The sequence below is a fragment of the Lutra lutra genome, chromosome 10, assembly GCF_902655055.1.
Source record: "Lutra lutra chromosome 10, mLutLut1.2, whole genome shotgun sequence".
NCBI classification, from domain to species: Eukaryota; Metazoa; Chordata; class Mammalia; order Carnivora; family Mustelidae; genus Lutra; species Lutra lutra.
The window spans coordinates 19,423,453-19,443,123 of NC_062287.1; the positions used below are offsets into that span (position 1 = coordinate 19,423,453).

General features: G+C 36.4%; 1 protein-coding gene across 1 annotated transcript; it reads left to right on the forward strand.

Moving 5' to 3' along the window:
• Nucleotides 1-10,258: 10,258 nt before the first annotated feature.
• On the forward strand, nucleotides 10,259-11,191 carry LOC125079669 (putative olfactory receptor 10D3). Its single transcript, XM_047693474.1, has one exon. It carries the CDS (start codon nucleotides 10,259-10,261, stop codon nucleotides 11,189-11,191), a length of 933 nt encoding a protein of 310 aa, XP_047549430.1.
• The last annotated feature ends 8,480 nt before the right edge of the window (nucleotides 11,192-19,671 follow it).

The following is a 19,671-nucleotide window of genomic DNA, read 5'->3' on the forward strand; positions in this document are numbered from 1 at the left end:
CACTCAGCATAATCTCTTCCAGTCCTGTCCATGTTGATACAAAAGTTGGGTATTCATCCTTTCTGATGGAGGCATAATACTCCATAGTGTATATGGACCACTTCTTCCTTATCCATTCGTCCGTTGAAGGGCATCTTGGATCTTTCCACAGTTTGGTGACTGTGGCCATTGCTGCTATGAACTTTGGGGTACAGATGGCCCTTCTTTTCACTACATCTGTATCTTTGGGGTAAATATCCGGTAGTGCAATTGCAGGGTCATAGGGAAGCTCTATTTTTAATTTCTTAAGGAATCTCCACACTGTTCTCCAAATTGGCTGCACCAACTTGCATTCCCACCAACAGTGTAAGAGGGTTCCCTTCTCCACATCCTCTCCAACACATGTTGTTTCCTGTCTTGTTAATTTTGGCCATTCTAACTGGTGTAAGGTGGTATCTCAATGTGGTTTTGATTTGAATCTCCCTGATGGCTAGTGATGATGAACATTTTTTTATGTGTCTGTTAGCCATTTGTATGTCTTCTTTGGAGAGGTGTCTGTTCATGTCTTCTGCCCATTTTTTGACATGATTATCTGTTTTGTGTGTGTTGAGTTTGAGGAGTTCTTTATAGATCCTGGATATCAATCTTTTGTCTGTACTGTCATTTGCAAATATCTTCTTCCATTCTGTGGGTTGCCTTTTTGTTTTGTTGATGGTTTCCTTTGCTGTGCAGAAGATTTTGATCTTGATGAAGTCCCCAAAGTTCATTTTGGCTTTTGTTTCCTTTGCCTTTGGAGACATATCTTGAAAGAAGTTGCTGTGGCTGATATGAAGAGGTTACTGCCTATGTTCTCCTCTATGATTCTGATGGATTCCTGGCTCACGTTGAGGTCTTTTATCCATTTCAAATTTATCTTTGTGTATGGTGTAAGAGAATGGTCGAATTTCATTCTTCTACATATAGCTGTCCAATTTTCCCAGCACCATTGATTGAAGAGACTGTCTTTTTTCCACTGTATATTTTTTCCTGTTTTGTTGAAGATTATTTGACCATAGAGTTGAGGGTCCATATCTGGGCTCTCTACTCTGTTCCACTGGTCTATGTGTCTGTTTTTATGCCAGTACCATGCTGTCTGTTTGTTTGTTTGTTTGTTTGTTTGTTTATTTATTTATTTGACAGAGAGAGACACCGTGAGAGAGGGAACAGAAGCAAAGGGAGTGGGAGAGGGAGAAGCAGGCTTCCTGCTGAGCAGGGAGCCCAATATTGTGCTCGAACCCAGGACCCTGGGATTATGACCTGAGGTGAAGACAGATGCTTAACGACTGAGCCACTAAAACAAATATTTTAAATAATAGAGTTTAAAATGGATTTGACACCTCAGGAGATATTGCCTTGACCCTTGAGTTTTTCTGGATGAGGATCATGCTTCTCCATGATGATAAATACTCAGAATGTTTTCCAAATGCTTTGTTTAGCTTGGTTTTATATATGACAGGCCAATATTCCAGAAAACATTTTATTTAGCAAAAAATTAATTTATTATTATTAATTATATTATTTATTAGTTTATTTCAAGTTTATTTATTTATTAATTAGTTTATTTCAAATAATCATGACACTCTGGGTTAGAAAATGCCTTGTCTTGGGAAGATATAGTTATGTTATGTTTTGTTTTGTTCTTTCCTCTGATTTATTCCTGAAATTCAAAGGTAGAAAATAGGGTTTTCATCCCCAAAGGAACAGTTCTCTGGTGAGGTTCATAGTCTCCTTGATGAATCTTTTCCTTTCTGGTGATTATGGCCCATATGAACAGGAGCTCTGGAACTTCTTTACCCCAGAGACCACCTGAGTATTCCTCCCCTGAGATAAACATCTTACTAATTAAACTTTCTCCCTCCAGGGCTTGGCAGACTGTAAGTTTTTCAAGTATGGATGCCACCTCACTTGTCTGATTCAGAGATTTTCTTTTTTCTCAGGGACTTCTGCCTTTGTACCTTGTTAGAACACATCTAGATTTTCTGTGAAAGTTGATTTTTTAAAGCTTGAATTAATATAACTAAAGAAAGGGAAAATACACTTTCCTACTAGAACTAATGTATGTCTTAATTAGCAGGAAAAGGGCTTTGTGAAACAAAGAAAACTTGATCTAGGGGCACAGGGGTGGCTCAGTTGGTTAAGCATCTGCCTTCAACTCAGGTCATGATCTTGGGGTACTGGTTTCAAGCCCCGCATCAGGCTCTCTGCTCAGCGGGAATCCTGCTTCTCCCTCTCCCTCAGCCGCCCCCCATTCATATTTTTTCCTCTCTTTAATAAATAAAATCTTAAAAAAAAAAAAAAAAGAAAGGAAGGAAGGAACCAGGGGCGCCTGGATGGCTTGGTCCCTGCACATATGCCTTCAGCTCAGATCATGATCCCAGGGTCCTGGAATCCAGCACGGCATCGGGCTCCCTATTCAGCAGGAAACCCACTTCTCCCTCTCCCACTCCCCCTGCTTGTGTTCCCTTCTTATTGTGTTTCTTTCTGTCAAATAAATAAATAAAATCATAAAAAAAAGAACTGCACTGAATCTATAGATCAATTTGAGAGAATTGGCCCCTTAACAATATCTGACCATGAATACTGAGTCTCTTTCCTTTCTCTCAATAATTTATTGGTTGTATCATTTCCATGTTCAGGTTTCTAGCACATCTTTTGTCAGATTTATCACTATCTTCTATTTTGATGCTATTTTAAATGGTAGTTTTAGCATTTTCAATTTCTAATTATTCATTGCTAATAAATAGAAATACAGTTGATTTTGTATAATGGTTATGTTCTACAACTTGGCTAAACTCATTTATTTGTTCTTGTAGCTTTTTTAGACATTTCACCAGACTTTGTATATAGATGATCATGTTGTCTACACATGTAGACAGTCTACTTCTTCTTTATAATCTGGATGTCTTTTATTTCTCTTTCTTGCCTAATTGTCCTCACCTTGCTCCTGATTTTAGGCAGAAAATGTTGTGTATTTTTGACATGAAGTATGAAGGTAGGTGTGTTTTTTGTAGCTTTTTTGGTTTTGTTTTTCTCTTTTAATAAGTTGAGAATGATTCCTTGTATTCTTAATTGCTACCGTGTTTATCAGGGATGCATTTGGGAATTTGTCAAATGCATTTTCTGGATCTATTGCGACAATCATTTAGTTTATTAATATGATAAATTATATTGCTTGAGTTTTAAATGTTAGACCAAACCTACCTTCTTGGAATCAACCTCACTTGATCATGATGTATAGTTATTTTTCAAATATCAAGGACTTGATTTGATAAAATTTGTTAAGAATTTTTGTATTTGAAAAAAAAAAGAATTTTTGTATTTGTGTTTATAAAGGATATTAATGAATAGCTCTATTCTTGCAATGTCTTTCACTAGTTTTTTGTATCAAGGTAATGTTGGGGTTATAGGATGTGTAGGAAAGTTTCTTACTTATTCAGTTTTCTGAAAGACAATTGGCATATCTTCTTCACCTATCACAGTCTGGAATGTGCCTCCCAGCAGAAGTATTCATGCCATTTGTTTTTCTTCTGTATGGGGTTACAGTCTTGTTCTGCCTATTGTCTCATAGCTGAAAATACCTGTTTTTATACTTTTTGCTCTAGTTTTATATTTATGGCAGGAGAATAAATCCAGTCCCTGTTATCATATCATAGGATATGATATGTCCATAGCATATCATCTATAGAAAACAGATAATTTAACTGTTTTTATTTTTAATTTGTTTAAACTTTTATAAAATTTTATTTAATTTCTAGTTTAGTCATTTGCTTGTGTTGTGAAATATAACTTATCTAGATAAAAGCTCATAAGCATAAATGTACAGTTAAACTTCATTATAAAGCAAACAATGTCACCACCACACAAATTAAGAAATTAAATGTTGCTCATAATCTTGAAGCCCTCACATATCCCTTCCTTGAAGTCAGTCCTCTCCCATTCAACTATCATGACTTCTACTGTAATTCTGATTTCTTATTAATTTTGAAGTCACTACTAAACAATTGCTAAACTTTGTCTTTTTAGAATTTATATTTGTGGGATCATGTGCTACTACTTAATTTCTAGTTTCTATTATTTAAAATTGTGCTTTACATTATAACTACGTCATAGTTATAAATTCATTCTTTATATTGATGTGTATTATTACATTGCAAAGCATGTTCTTGGTAGACATTTGTGTGTTCAAATTTTAGCTATGGCAAAAATTCTGACTTGAATATGCATACATTATTTTGATCCACATGTGCATGGGTTTCTACGAAGAAATTTCTGTCTTATGAGGGAAATATCTCCCACCTTATACAAAAATGATTAACTATTTTCTAAAGTGGTTCTATAAATTTATAGTCCCCTCAACAATGTGAAAGTTCTAGTAATTGATGATTTTGATATTTAAGCAAATTTTATTGCAATATAAATTTTCATTTCCCTATTTCTTTAAGAGATGGAGCAGATTTTTTTGTTATTGTTCATTGACTATTTCTATTTTTCTTTGGTGAAGACCAGTCAGGTCATTTGCCTGCTTTCATACTGAATTGCTTGTTTTTAAAATATACATACTAAAAATAAAAAAATAATAAAATAAAATATACACTATTGGCGTTCTTTACATATTGTGATATGAGTCATTATGAGTAATATGTACTATAAATAACACCTCTGATTTTCACTTTTTCTTTTTGATTTTCCTTTTCATTCTTTTAATGTTGTTCTCAGTTTGAAAGCAACCAAAATTATCAATGTTTACTTTATTGTTACTAGTTTCTGTATCAGGGTCAGAAATACTTTTCTCAGTTTAACTTACAAAGTTGTATTGTTTGTCTTACAGATTAGAATTTAGAAAATCCTGGAATTGATTTTGTAGAGGGTATGTGGCAAGAGATTAAATGTATCTTTTCCTTATTGACTGAGTTGCCCAAGCATCATTTATTGAAAAAAAAATTTCTCCAAGATCTTCCATATCAGCTTTGACTTAAAGTCAATTATCTGTATATTCAGGGAAAATGTTTTTATGTTTTCTCTTCTATTCCATTTCTCTGTTAGTCTAATCTAACATCAACACATTGTTTTAGCTGCTATAAGGAAAAATAATAGACATTTGTAAACATGTTTAGCCTTAAGAGTTACCAAAAATTAATATCTAAAAATAGTTGGTTGTCAATTGCTTATGATAAAAACTGCAACTTTTAAATATGTTATTACATAATGCTGGTAAAATTGGCCCTCATAAGCACTGCTGCCAACAAAGTAATTTGCCAATAATCTTAAAAAAACAATATTCATTAATTCTTATGGCATTTCTATTTAGGTTAGCTTATTTTTTTTCTAAAGATTTTATCTATTTAACCAGAGAGAGCGAGAGAGAGCTAGTGAGCAGGGGTACGAGCAGAAGGAGAAGGAGACAGAGAATCCCAGGCAGACTCCACACTGAGGAGCCTGACATGGGGCTCGACCTCATGACCCTGCGACCATGTTCTAAGCTGAAACCAAGAGTCATTCACTTAACCTCCTGAGCCACCCCAGCACCCCATAGGTTAGCTTATTTTTAATGAGGTCTCAAATATGGATAACTGTATGAGCTAAGAGGTTTATCACAGTGTAATTTATATATATACTTATCTATTTATCTACCTACCTGCTTAATTTATTTTGGGAAATATAAGGAAACCTGCTAATTTAAAAATTGAAATTAAAAGGGAGACATGCAAAACTACATATGTGGTATGATTGTATGTAGTTCAAAATATACCATAACCATGTGGTTCAGTGATTGGAAAGAAAACACCATACTGTTAACATTGGTAATGGTAAGGCAGAGGAACTGTGGTATATTTTCTTGCTTTATTGGATATTTACCAAAAAGCATATAAAGTTGCAATGCTACTTTTATGATGAGTGTATGTCATTATGAAACAATGAGGTAAATAATGGAAGAGGGGTATGAGGAAGGAGAGAAAGTTCTCTAATTATTCCCTTTGCTCATTCATGCTTTGTAAGTCTGAGTATTGGGCCACTGGGGATATGTCTCAAAAGAAACTCTCCAGCTTGAAAACATAAATCCTGAATTTCAGGGTCAGACTACACAGCAGGGCTGAGTGTGGAATCTATGTGTCTTAGGTTTGAGAGCAGAGAGTGCAAAACCTTGGCTCTGTGTGTGGCATCCTACACCAAAATAGGGTTTTAGCCTTATGAACACATTCTTCTTGCCTAGAAACTAGAAAAATCTCTCTACCATGTTAGATGTGTTTTTCATTAGCTGGTATGTGTCTAAAACTTTGCCTGCTTCTCTTTAACGTTTGTTCTGCTTATACGATTCTTGTCTCTCTCACTGTCCTATTTCTACTCTGTATTTGTCCTGCTCATTCCCCTCCTCAACCAACCGAAGAAGGAGAATCCTGGAACTTAAGAAAATTCTTAGATGTGGCTGAGTTCAGCGACCCATAGTAAGTGTGCCCTCAGAAAGAAATGAAGGGGTGAAGTCAGATTAAAGTGTGCTTGTGGGGCAGGAAAGTGGTTTGTAGGAGTAGGTGGTGATATTGAAGGGGATGGATTCTTTGTGAATCTATTTTGCAGATGGTACAAAAATTGGAAATTATACCCACTCTTGACATCTTATCAATATCAATCCACTCTTCTTATTAATAAGAGAATTTCCTATAACAGGGGCATATTTTCATTCCTTCATTGAAAATGAAGGCATAAAAGGAAAATTTCAGTGAATGTGGTGATAGTGAAACACAAAATTTATAAAAAGCTAATAATATTAGGTTTTAGAATTTCCAGTTGGAGGAAAACATGCTGTCTACCTTCCTTTGCAGGAGAATTAATTCCTTCATTCATTTCCCCGAGAGATGAGCCTATACATTCTGCTTGAAAATCTTCTGTGATGGAAATTTAGTCCTTTTCCAAATGACTTTATGATTATGCAACATGTGGTCTTAAAAAACCCTTTTTTTTTGGACTGATGTTACATTCTTCTTGAAAATAACTTTGGATGGAGAAGAGTCATTGAGTGCGGACAGCAGGGGAGGACTGAGAAATATTTCAAAAGTGGATCTAAGGTAATTTGTGAAATTTACACTTTTTCCTGGGGCAAACCTTTGTGAATTCGGTTGTTGATCTAGAAACAGAAAGGTTCAGATTAAAGGGAGAGTTTATGCACTTCTAGTCAACAAAGAGATCTTTTAATTCTGCCGGTATTATTTATCTAATACTCTCTGTGGATCTAATGAAAATAACATTTTCCTAACCTGAGTGTCTTTCTCTCCTTTTTCTCAAGGAAAGACTTATTTTTTTTTATAGAGGAATTTTAGGTTCCCAGCACAAGTGAACAGAAAAGAGAGATTTCTCATATACTGCAGTCACTGGCATATGTACAGCCTGCTGCATTATCAAACATTCCCCACCAGGTGGTACTTTGTTAAATGATGAACCTGTATCAACATATTATAATTTTTCAAAGTCCATAGTTTATATTAGGGCCCACCTTCAGTGTTGTACATTCTATGGGTTTGGAAAATATATAATGACATATGTCCACCATTTTAGTATCACACAGTGTTTTCACTGCCCTAAAAATCCGTACTCTTCTTAATAATCCTACCCTTGCCCTTAAACCCGGGTAACCACTAGTTTCTTTATTGTCTCCAGAATGTCATAAAGTTGGAATTACACAGTATGTAGCCTTTTCAGATTGGATTCCTTCACTTAGTAATATGCATTTAAGTTTCCCCCATATCTTTGCATGGCTTGATAGCTCATTTCTTTCTAGTGGTGAATAATATTCCACTTCTGGATGTACCATAGTTTATTAACTCATGCCCCTACTGAAGGATGTCTTAGTTGTTTCCAAGTTTTGATAATTATGACTAAAGCTTCTATAAATATCCATGTGTAGGGTTTTGTGTAGATATAAGTTTTCAACTCCTTTGAGTAAATACCAAGGAGCAGACTGCTGGATTGTATGGTAAGATTATGTTTAGTTTTGTGAAAAACCATCAAACTGTCTTCTAAAGCAGCTGTACCATTTTACATGCCCACCAGAAATGAGTGAGAGATCCCACTGCTTCACAGTCTCACCAGTATCTGGTGCTGCCAGTGTTCTGGATTCTGGCTGATTCTATTAAGTTTGTAGCAATATTTCATTATTGTTTTAATTTGCATTTCCCTGGTGGACATATGATGTAAAACATCTTTTCATATGCTTATTTGACATCTGTACATCTTCTTTGGTAAGGTGTCTATTAAGGACTTTGGCCCAATTTTTAATTGGGTTGTTTGTTTTCTTATTATTGAGTTTTAAGGGTTCTTTGTACAATTCGGATAATGGTCCTCTATCAGATATATCTTTTGTAAAATATTTTATCCCAGTCTGTGGCTTGTCCTCTCATTCTCTTGACTGTCTTTTGCAAAGCAGAATTTTTGAAAATTATGATGAAGTTCATCTTATCAACTTTTTCCTTAATGGATGGTGCTTTTGGTGCTATATCTAAAAGGTCATCGCCATACCCAAGGTCTTCTAGATTTTCTTCTATGTTATCTTTTAGGAATCTTATATATACTTTTGTATTTCACATTTATCTCTGTGATTCATTTGTGAAGGGTGTAAAGTTTGTGTCTAGATTTATCTGTTTGCCTATGGATGCCCTGTTGTTTCAGATACATTTGTTAAGAAGACCATATTTTCTCCATTGTATTGCCTTTGCTCCTTGTTCAAAGATCAGTTGACCATGTTTATGCTTTGCCTGCTTTTTCAAATCTCACAGATCTTTTTCAAATATATTTCTAATTATATCTCCATCACATCTGCTTTCACAGTCTTACATGCATAAGGTTGGTTGTTCAACTAATATCAAACATTTACTACAAAGTGCCAAGCACTGAGGTAACCATTTCATGTTCATTATCTCATTCAATCCTCACAAAGACCTTATGAGGCAGACAGTATTATGACCCATTACTCTTTTGCAGGGTTTGAGGCCCAGAGATATTAAATAGTTTATGGCCCCGTGTTAGTGAAAGGCAGAGATAGGGTCAGGTTTATAAACCAATTTTATGTACCTCTTGAGTAAGATTTTACAAGAAGAATACTTCATTTTATTCATCTTTATATTTCTTGCAAGTTGACAAAAAATGAATGTTTTTGAGCTTAAATCACTTGTCATGGCTTAAACTCAATATTTAAACTGCATTTTGGGCTGAAAAAGAGTCTTTTTGTCTTCCTGTCTATCTTTGCTGGGATCAAATTCTTTTCAAACACTTTGAGCAGGACAAGCTTTATATAGGGGTGTGGCTCTATAGATTGATTTCAAGAATGGTCTGCTGAGCTCTTATTTTCTCTACTTTCTTATTCTTGCTAGAAATTCTACTTATTGAGACTTTTGTCCATGAGACTTTATCCTTGTTAAAATGAAGATAATGCAGGAGATAGTAACATATCAGCAATTTATAAGCTGGTATGAATATATTTATCAGATGATTTCCTATGAACAAATATTGATCACAGAGGGAAATCAGTTATATCCAATGACAAATATGGAAGGATAACATAAAATTGGATACAAATGAACAGAAGGAGATATTGTCCTTCTGAAAATATAATCAAGGTTTTTTTTTTTTTAGGTTTATCTGCTGACATTAATAAAGCTAATGATATTAATGTTATTGAAATTTAGATTTATGAGCTCTGTAGTAAATAAATAAATCTAGCTTCAGAAAGATACATTTCTAGTGGTGGGTAGCTTATAAATATGAATGGTCTAGTTTTCTTCTTGAATATAAACACTGGAGAATGGAAAGAGTATTGTTGAAGGTAAAAATAAGTAGGGCCTATTTACCACCAACTGATTACAATTTCGCTGATATTAAAATAAGACAGCTATCTGATGACAAATTTTCCTTGGAGAAGATGACTCTGAAATGCACCAGATTGTGTGATGATAAATCAGATTGGGAGAAACTATTATAAAGTTGATAATAAGAGTTGCTTCCTGCAAGAGGTTTGCCAACTATAAAGAAATATTACTCTGTGATTTAATTTAACACATGAAAAAACAGGCTGGAGGTGACACATGACTTAGCTTCAGGGCCAGATTAGTGTTGGTTTCCTTTTCCTTTTTTGGACCCCTGTTGCTTGTAGCCCTTGCCTCGGAAATAATTCTACTCAGAAGGTACTTCCACAGTCATTTGTGATCTGTCACGACTATTGCTTTACTTCTCCAGGATGCCCCAGTGTGCGAACATGCAGAACTACACTTCTGTGACAGAGTTCACCTTATTGGGAGTTCCCAATACTGAAGGGTTGGAGAACGTGCTTTTTGTCTTATTTTTGGCCTTCTATCTCTTCACCTTGCTGGGAAATCTGCTCATCTTCCTCACTATTCTGGTCTCCTCCACCCTGCACACCCCCATGTATTTCTTCCTGGGAAACCTGTCTGTGTTTGACATCTTTTTCCCTTCCGTGAGTTCCCCCAAAATGATGCTCTACCTCATGGGGCAAAGCCGGACCATCTCTTACCAGGGCTGTGCCTGCCAACTCTTCTTCTACCACTTCCTGGGGGGCACTGAGTGTTTCCTGTACACCGTAATGGCCTATGACCGTTTCATGGCTATTTGTCACCCTTTGCGATACACCATCATCATGAATCCTAGGGTGTGCACTGGCTTGACGATGGGCACTTGGCTGGGTGGCTGCCTACATGGAAGTATCCTCACATTTCTGGTCTTCAAGTTACCCTACTGTGGCCCCAGTGAGGTGGACAATTTCTTCTGTGATATCCCGGTGGTGCTGCCCCTGGCCTGTGCAGACACCTCTCTAGCTCAGATGGTGAGTTTTACTAATGTGGATGTTGTGACTCTTACATGTTTTTTCCTTATCCTTACTTCCTACGGTCACATCGTCCTTTCCATATTGAAAATCAGCACCTCTGAAGGCAGGCGCCGAGCTTTTTCAACCTGCAGTGCCCACCTGATTTCAATCTTCTTGTTCTATGGGCCGGTGATGCTCATCTATCTCAGGCCTGCATCCAGCCCCTGGCTAGATTCTGTTATTCAGGTGTTGAATAATATTGTCACTCCTTCTCTCAACCCTTTGATTTACACCTTAAGAAACAAGGATGTGAGATTGGCTTTGAGAAAAGTATTCACTCAAATGGTCCACATTTCGGGGGCATAAGGTATGGGGGCAATTCCTCTCCGAAATTCTTTGTGAAGTTGCTTCTGATCCACTACTCTTAGAATGGGATTGTGGCCAAATAGTGAACTGGGCAAAGTTACCACCAGTTCCTTAGGAGTCCTGACAGTCACATGGTAGGGGTCCCCTGAGCCACTGATTTAATCCTACATGGAAACTTTCCAGATTAACCCAGCCTTATCTCTTTTTAATTTGCCAAAACAATGTACTTTTTCTGACTCACACAGGCTGTACTTGTTGGAACTCTGGTTTGGTCAATTACCACAAATCTTCAAGTTCTAGAAGCCATGGCCTATCTTCCTTCCTTCCTTCTCTCCCTCTTCTTCTCATCCTTCCTTCCAAAATGTATGCCTTACTCTATTCTATTACGGTCTGTCTCTGGCCATTCAACAAAGCTAGATTTCATGGTTGACATGCTATAAAACTTAAAAGCAGGATTGTACCATTTGGTAAATTTAGGTTTAAACTTAATTTATAACTTCGTCTTTAATGATATGCTCCCATTAGACAATAATTCCATTTGGAGCTTTATTCCTTTGGCCCTCAGAGATGTCTGGCATTGAAATTTACTCATTATATCTCAAGTGAGAAGTTGGCCATTAATCTATTCTTATAAGATAAAAGAGTGGATTCCTGTAAATTTTAGAGGAGAGGCTTTTTGAGCTAGAATTCTCTATACACTATAGATACTTTTTGTTTCTTGAAAATATATCTGTAATTAATTGAAATTGACCCAGTAACAATATTTACTAATTTTAAATCTTTCAACACTTAAATTTTAACATTTAATAAAATGAATTTCAGGCCAATTACCTATCTGTTCAGTCATCCATTCAAACATCTAGAACAGTAAGCTATCATTGAAAAATCTTACCATGTGTATGATGGTGTTCTAAGTGCTTTCCATGTATTGACTAAATTAACTCACAAAATCCCAAGAGGTAAATACTGTGATATCCTTCTTTTAAAGATGAAGAAACCTATCTTCATCAGATAAGTATTGACACAAAGAAGTGAAGTCAGAGAAGTATTGTCACAAAGGAGTCTGAATCTGGAACTAAACCTTCACTGCCTTATAAGAAGCAGTGAAAAATCATAAATTCTGTATAATCAAGCTAACCCTTATATCTTGCTTTTTATATACCATTTATGGTTCTAATATTTTTCACATTAACATGTAATATTTTGCACATATTAACTAATGTAATCTGAGCAGCATCTCTATTAGGTGGATACATTTACTCTCCTCAATTATATGTGAAAAAATGGAGGCACAAGGACGTTAAGTAACTGCAGGAGAGACAAGCAGTGAGACATTGGACATAATGAGGAAAGTGCTCTGGGTGATATAAGTAGAAATAAACAATGATGGGAAAATAAGAACCTCAACTCCTTTCCACCCCATTGTAATATCCATTCAGTTGGTCATGGCCTGATTAACTTAAAACTGTGTATCTGACTAGTGTCAGATGGGATCAGAACAGAGTGTCCACTAAATTACTTATGCAAAGAGTAAAAGGGAAGAAGTATTTGTGGGAGCAACATCTACCTGTCTATGATGGAAATCAAGTATTTATATAAAACTAGCTGATTTACTCTAACAGTTGCTAATATCTCTACTTTATTAGTCCAGGGCCACCTTATTTACTTTATTTGAATGTTCCTGAATCCATGGCACTATCTGTGTATTGTATCCATTTGCATTATAGTACAACAAATTACTCAGATACTAAGCAGTTTGAAACAAAATCATTTATGGTCTCATACAGTTCCTGAGGGTCATGGATCCTGGAGTAACTTAGTGTGTGGTCTTGACTTGGGATCTCTCATGAGGTTGTAGGCACACTGTTGGGTAGGGCTGCACTCATCTGAAGGTACAACTGGGGCTGAAGGACATGCTTCCAAGATGGCTCATTACATGGCTGTTGGGAGAAGGCCACGGTCTCTTAGTCAGTACCTGGGCGTCTTCTATATATAGTTATCTACATGTCTTCGCAACATGGCAACTGGCTTCTACCAAAGTGACTGATCCAAGAGAGAGTCTGAACAGGAAGCTGCAAAGCTTTTTATGACAAACTTTCCCAAATCATGTACAACATTCTTGCTTTTATTTTCTTTCTGTTAGAAGTGAGTCAGTACATTTAGCCCACCTCCAGGGGGAAATTAGGCTCTACTTTTTGAAGTGAATGTCAAAAAAAAGTGCTCCCTCACAGTTATATGTCCAACTTATATAAACTTTTTTTCTTATTGTAATTCTTCATTTGGGATTATTTCATTTGCTAAAGACATACCCTGCCATACATATTTCTTTACATGGTTTTCCTGATTTAGAATGTCCATTATAATTCTTTCTGCCTTTATGAGAACCACATAAATTTTGGGTTCTTATTCATCCTCAAACATTTCTGTGATACTTTCTCCAAACATCCCATTCTACAATGATCCATTTCTTCTACCAGCAGATAGTTCTTATTGCTTTAATTGTTCACTTATCAGTAAGAAATACAAATTATAAAAGTTCTTAGATCATCATCATTTTGGTAGTTACATGATTCCTAAGTTACTATTTAATATTTCAATCAGTGACTAGTCCAGAATACAATTAAGTCAGAAGGACGGCCATCAGGGTAACATCAAATATTTATTGGCAGTTTACTATTTATATATTGATATAGTGTTATCCAAAGAGGATGGATAGTATGCTAGATAGATACAATCCCTGTCCTTACAGAGGACAAAACATATTGGGCAAGACAGACTTGGAACAAACAATACATGATTGGAATAAAGGCTTTGAATAAAAAAAGAAGAGACTGTGAAGACTCAAGTCTAGGTGAAAGTACAAGGACCAAGGAATAAAGAAAGAAAAAATTCAGCAAAAAAGGAAACCCTTAGCATTTGCCCAGAGACTAGGGATATTAACTATATTGCTATATATTATTCAGTTTCTGTTTCTGTAATGCCACATTTGATGAACTTGAACACTACCAGTCCTCCCAGCTGACACTGTGAAATAAACTGAAATGGTGCCCTTGCAATGAAATGAATGGACCTTTAGAAAATGAAATCTGATGAATATTCTTCAAAATATTTTAAAGCAAGTTGAGGAGTTACTTGGTGTTCCTGTTTTTCAGGAAAAAGAAGGCTCTCCATTGACAGGGAACCTCACTGAAATAAACGTTATTTTAAAAAGGAAAAGAAACAATTTTAATGAATGGCCTATCTTCTCAAATAGTCTACAATCTTTCTGAGGTAAAAATTTATACCTAATATCTCTCCATCTCTCTATTTCACCTCACATAGTTCTCTTGCAGAGTAGGTCCTTTCTGCGATCTGTTCTAAACCTGAGAAATTCTATCTGTATTCAAACCCATGAAAGAGCTAGCAACTACTGTCTCTGAATCAGAGTCTAGAAAACCATTTCCTTTACCTTTGGGAAAATTCAGCTCACTTAAACCTATGGAAGGAATAGATGTCTCTGAATGGCTGGACTAGAGACTCCTTTCATTTTTTGACACCTCAGTCATAGTCTTTTATATGCGCTCAGTATAGTCACACAGTGTGAGATGTGTTAAGTCAGTTCACTGTCACCCAAAAGTTTTCACAAATTCATCTTATACTCTCATTGATCCCCCATGCCCCAGGCTGGCCACAATTTGATCCATTTCTTTTGCAATTGCCAACCTGGGGTGTAATCTACTTATTGATGTGGGGGGGGCAACACTCTTGATTTCCCTCCCAAGTCCAGAAACAATTGAGATGAAGACAAAGGTGTTTGAGTATGTAAAAATAGCAACTTGATTACTGATAATTAAGTTATATAGTTACTAAGTTAAGAAATATGGCTTGGGGCACCTAGGTGGCTCAGTTGGTTAAGCATCTCCCTTTGGCTCAGGTCATGAACCTGGGGTCCTGGGATCGAGCCCCATGTCTGGCTCCCATTTGGTGGGGAGTCTGCTTGCTTCTTTCCCTCTCCCCCTCTTCCTTTCCCAGCTCATGCTCTCTCTTTCTCAAATAAATAAATAAACCTTAAAAAAATATGGCTCAGATCTGTGGCCAAATATGTTTCTTAATTTTTTTTTTTCCCAGTGAAAGCATTTGGTTCCCCCTTTGTTCTGTCTCTGGAATATTTCTCAAAGAATTTAGTTTATGTTTCCCTTTTGCTTACATATTGACTTGGGTAATGCATCCTACCCTAGGTGTTAGCGGGATTATCAGTTTCTATGGCATGTGGTACCATAATAGCTCAACAGTTAGCAAGTGAGTGAGGCATGGAGGTCCCTTTCTTCATCTGTTGCTGTGGTGTGAGTAACTATGGAGGAAAGCAGAGAGGACCCCAAATTTCATCACAGTGATAGCTGATAGTTCAAAGTGAAGTACTTCAACTTCCAAAAAGCTGTTGTGGCTTCAAGCTCTTTTGAAAGAACTTATGTCGGAAATATATTAGACAGTCCTTATATGTGACCTCTTTGTATAAAGTTCTGCCCAAGGCTGACCCAAACAATCAGGAAAAGAGCTCTCTTTGAAAGAGTAAGCTGTAAGAATAAACATTTGAGTGGTGACATTGGATGTCTACCAAAATTATTCAACCATTTAGACTTTATGAGGCTTATCACTAATATCAGAGAGAAGATACTGTGAGAATTTCAACAAAACCTCAAAAAACAATTTACAGTCTTTGAGGATAGATGAAAAGGGAATGGATACACAAAAAGATTTGTATGGGAATTTTCATAGAGATATTATTCATAATCAAAGCTGGGAACATTAACAACACAGGAAACAATAGGTGTTGTGAGGATGTTGAGAAAGGTGAGATTTGGTGGGAATGAGAACTGTTGCAGCCACTCTGGACAACAGTATGGAGGTTCCTCAAAAAGTTAAAAATAGCACAATCCTATAATCCGCAATTGCAGTACTGGGCGTTTACCCAAACAATACAAAAATACTAATTCAAAAGGATACATGTACCCTGATGTTCAGAGCAACCTTATCAACAAGAGCCAAGTTATGGAAAGAAACCAAATGTCCAGTGACTGATAAATTGATGAAGAAGATGTGGTGTGGTCTATATATAAGACATGGATGGAACTAGAGAGTATTTTATTAAGCAAAATAAGTCAGTCAAACAAAGATAAATACTATATGATTTTACTCATATGTGGAATTTAAGAAACAAAACAATCATAGGGGAAGAAAAGAGAGAGGCAAAACAAGAAACAGACTCGTAACTTTAGAGAACAAACTGATGGTTAACAGAGGGGAGGTGGGCCAGGGCTGGGTTAAATAGGTGATGGGGATTCAGGAGTGCACCTGTTGTGAACACCAGGTGTTGTATGGAAGTGTTGAATCATATTGTACACCTGCAAATGATATTATGTTGTTTGTTAACTAACTGGAATTTAAATTTAAAAAAATCTGAGAAAACCCTAAATGCCCATCATCCAGTGAAATGATAAATGAAATGTGGTATCTTCATACTCTGGAATATTAGTTGGCAACAAAAAGGACAAATTATTTTTACATGTTACATCCTAGATGAAGCTTGACAACATTAGGCTAATGAAAACAGCCAACTTCAAAAGGCTACCTATTATTTCATTTCATTTATATGAAAGTTCTAAAAAAGACAGATGTGTAGAGACAAAAAGCAAATTAGTGGTTGGTTTCCTGGGGAGGGGAATAGAAGTGAGAATTGATTGCATGTTGGCCCCAGGGAAATTTTGGGGGTGATGGAAGTATTCTTAATTTTGACAATGTCTGTACAACTGTATAAATTTAATAAAAATATTTAAACTGTACACTTACAATTGTTGAATTTTATAATAGGTAAACTATATCTTGATAAAACTGGAAAATAAGTAGATGTTGAACAAGTGGATAGTATATCTCCTGTGTCTGGGGGGAGGAAAGAACATCTGACAGGGACATTTTGACCTGCTTGACAGGTATGCTGATATGGTAAAGAAAAGTGCATCAAATTACTGTAGCAGAACACTTGGTTATAATCATCCTGTTCCCTCTGATTTAACTCTACACTTAGTAAAACCCTCCTGAAAGAGGATTTTGCTTTGAATGTAGATTATTATTACTTTGGAAACAAATAAGCTGACTCACTAACACATGCTTTCCAGTAAATATGGTGTTTTATTTCTCCTTACAAATTTATATGCTGATATTCATATGTAATGTGTAAATCATATATTCATAAACTCATGTAAAAACCATATGTATGGTAGTCTTTTGAAACTGACTGACTGGGTGACAAATGAACTTCCTTTTTTTTTTTTTTAAAGATTTTATTTATTTATTTGACAGACAGAGATCACAAGTAGGCAGAGAGAGAGAGGAGGAAGCAGGCTCCCCACTGAGCAGAGAGCCCAATGCAGGGCTTGATCCCAGGACCCTGGGATCATGATCTGAGCCAAAGGCAGAGGCTTTAACCCACTGAGCCACCCAGGCGCCCCGACAAATGAATTTCTTCAACAGATACTTGTTGAATGAATTAATGATACAGGAAGTATAGGAAAAACACTTAATATAAAGATACAATCTTGGGCTATTTTGTTAATTGTTACTTTAATGACTCTTAAGATTTTGTCACAAACAATTCTAGGAAATCAAAATGAGATGGTATACACAGAGGCTCATTATAGCTTTATCTTTTCTTAACATGTGTATATTTTGGGACACCTGGGTGCATCAGTCAGTTGTGTCTGACTTGTGATATCAGCTCCAGTCTTGATCACAAGTTCATGAGTTCATGCCTAGCTTTGGGCTCCATGCTGGGTGTGGAGCCTACTGAATTAAAAAAAAAAAAGGAGGAAATGAAATCTTGCCATTTGCAACGATGTGGCTGGACTAGAGGGTACTATGCTAAGTGAAGTAGATCAATCAAAGAAAGACAATTATCATACGATCTCACTGATATGTAGAATTTAAGAAACGAAACAGGATCATAAGGGAAGAGAGGAAAAAAATGAAACAAGATGAAACCAGATGAAAAAAATGAAACAAGATGAAGAGGGAGACAAACCATAAGAGACTCTTAATTATAGGAAACATACTGAGGGTTGTTGGAGGGGAGGAGGAAGGAGGAATGGGGTACCTGGGTGGTGGACATTGGGGAGGGTATGTGTTGTAATGATCACTGAGTATATATAAGACTGATGAATCACAGACCTGTACTCCTGAAACAAATAATACATTATATGTTAAGTAACTGAATTAAATAAAATTTTAAAAAAGAAGGAACCTAATGTGTTTGTTTTAAAGAGTTATAGTGATGATAATTATGAGATGTATAAACCCCTTAAATAATTAATTCTTGGAGTTACTTAAATATTATATATTTATTATATATAATAAAAACAAATAAAATCAATAGAAATAGGTTTTAAAAAGAAAAAAATAATGGAGGGCGCCTGGATGACTCAGTCAGTTGTGTCTGCCTTTGGCTCAGGTCATGATCCCAGGGTCCTGGGATCCAGCCCTGTGTAGGCTCCCTGCTCAGTGGGACACCTGCTTCTCCCTTTCCCTCTCCCCCTCTTCATGCTCTCTCTCTCTCTCAAACAAAGAAAATCTTAAAAAAAAAAAGCAAGGAAAAAATTAATGGAAATTAAGGTTCTAAAGTGTTCTAAACTAAGCAAGTCTGGTAAGCATATAAATCTTAGAGATCTTGAGGAAGTAATAATGAAGCATGATAAAACTAAATATAGGAACAGCAGTTGTAGGTGTGTTTGTTTTAATGTCAAGTGGTTTGGTGCCTCTTTTCTTTGAGTGGTTCCTTTGCTAACCCATAGCCTCTTCTTCAAACCCATGACTTCCAAGCCCAGGGTCACTGAGCAACACAATCTCTGACCCCAGTGGAGGGTTCTCTGCCAGAGGAAAAACATGTCCAAGAGTTACTGCTAATCAGAGATTTAAAAACAGAATATAACTAAATACCGCTACTTATTTGGATTTTCATCTAAGAAGTTAATGAGGTAGAAGCATTGGGGAGAAAGAAGGAGGGAGGGAGGAAAGGAGTCCCTACTTTAATGGCTCCCTCTGCTCTACAAATCTTCTAGTCAGGACTCACCAGGGAAGAGGGTCCCAAAGGAATATCGAAGACATTTACTCTCTCTAGAGGGTATGAATGCTGTTCCTTCACTCGGGGAACAGAGAACTACTGGGTCTAGATTTTCAGACCTGAGTGGATGAGTCTAAGAAAGAGGAGTGTTTTGGCTTTCTTGGCCACAGAACCTGGCTCTTGAGTTCCACAGCATCTAAAAGCAACGGAAATAGAGGGTGGATGTGGAGCCTGGCTTTCAGCCCAAGCTGGCCATTTCCCTTCAGTCCGATCTGTAAGTGCTTTCTGCCTAGAGTGCTTTCTTCTTCTCATCTGCTGGGTTGTACACACCAGAGGAATGGTGGGAATGTGGGAACTGGCTCTATTTGAGACTGGGCTAATACCGCCTTAG

Coding starts and splice junctions, on each gene's coding strand:
- LOC125079669 (XM_047693474.1), top strand. CDS start 10,259: ATGCAGAACTACACTTCTGTGACAGAGTTCACCTTATTGGGAGTTCCC.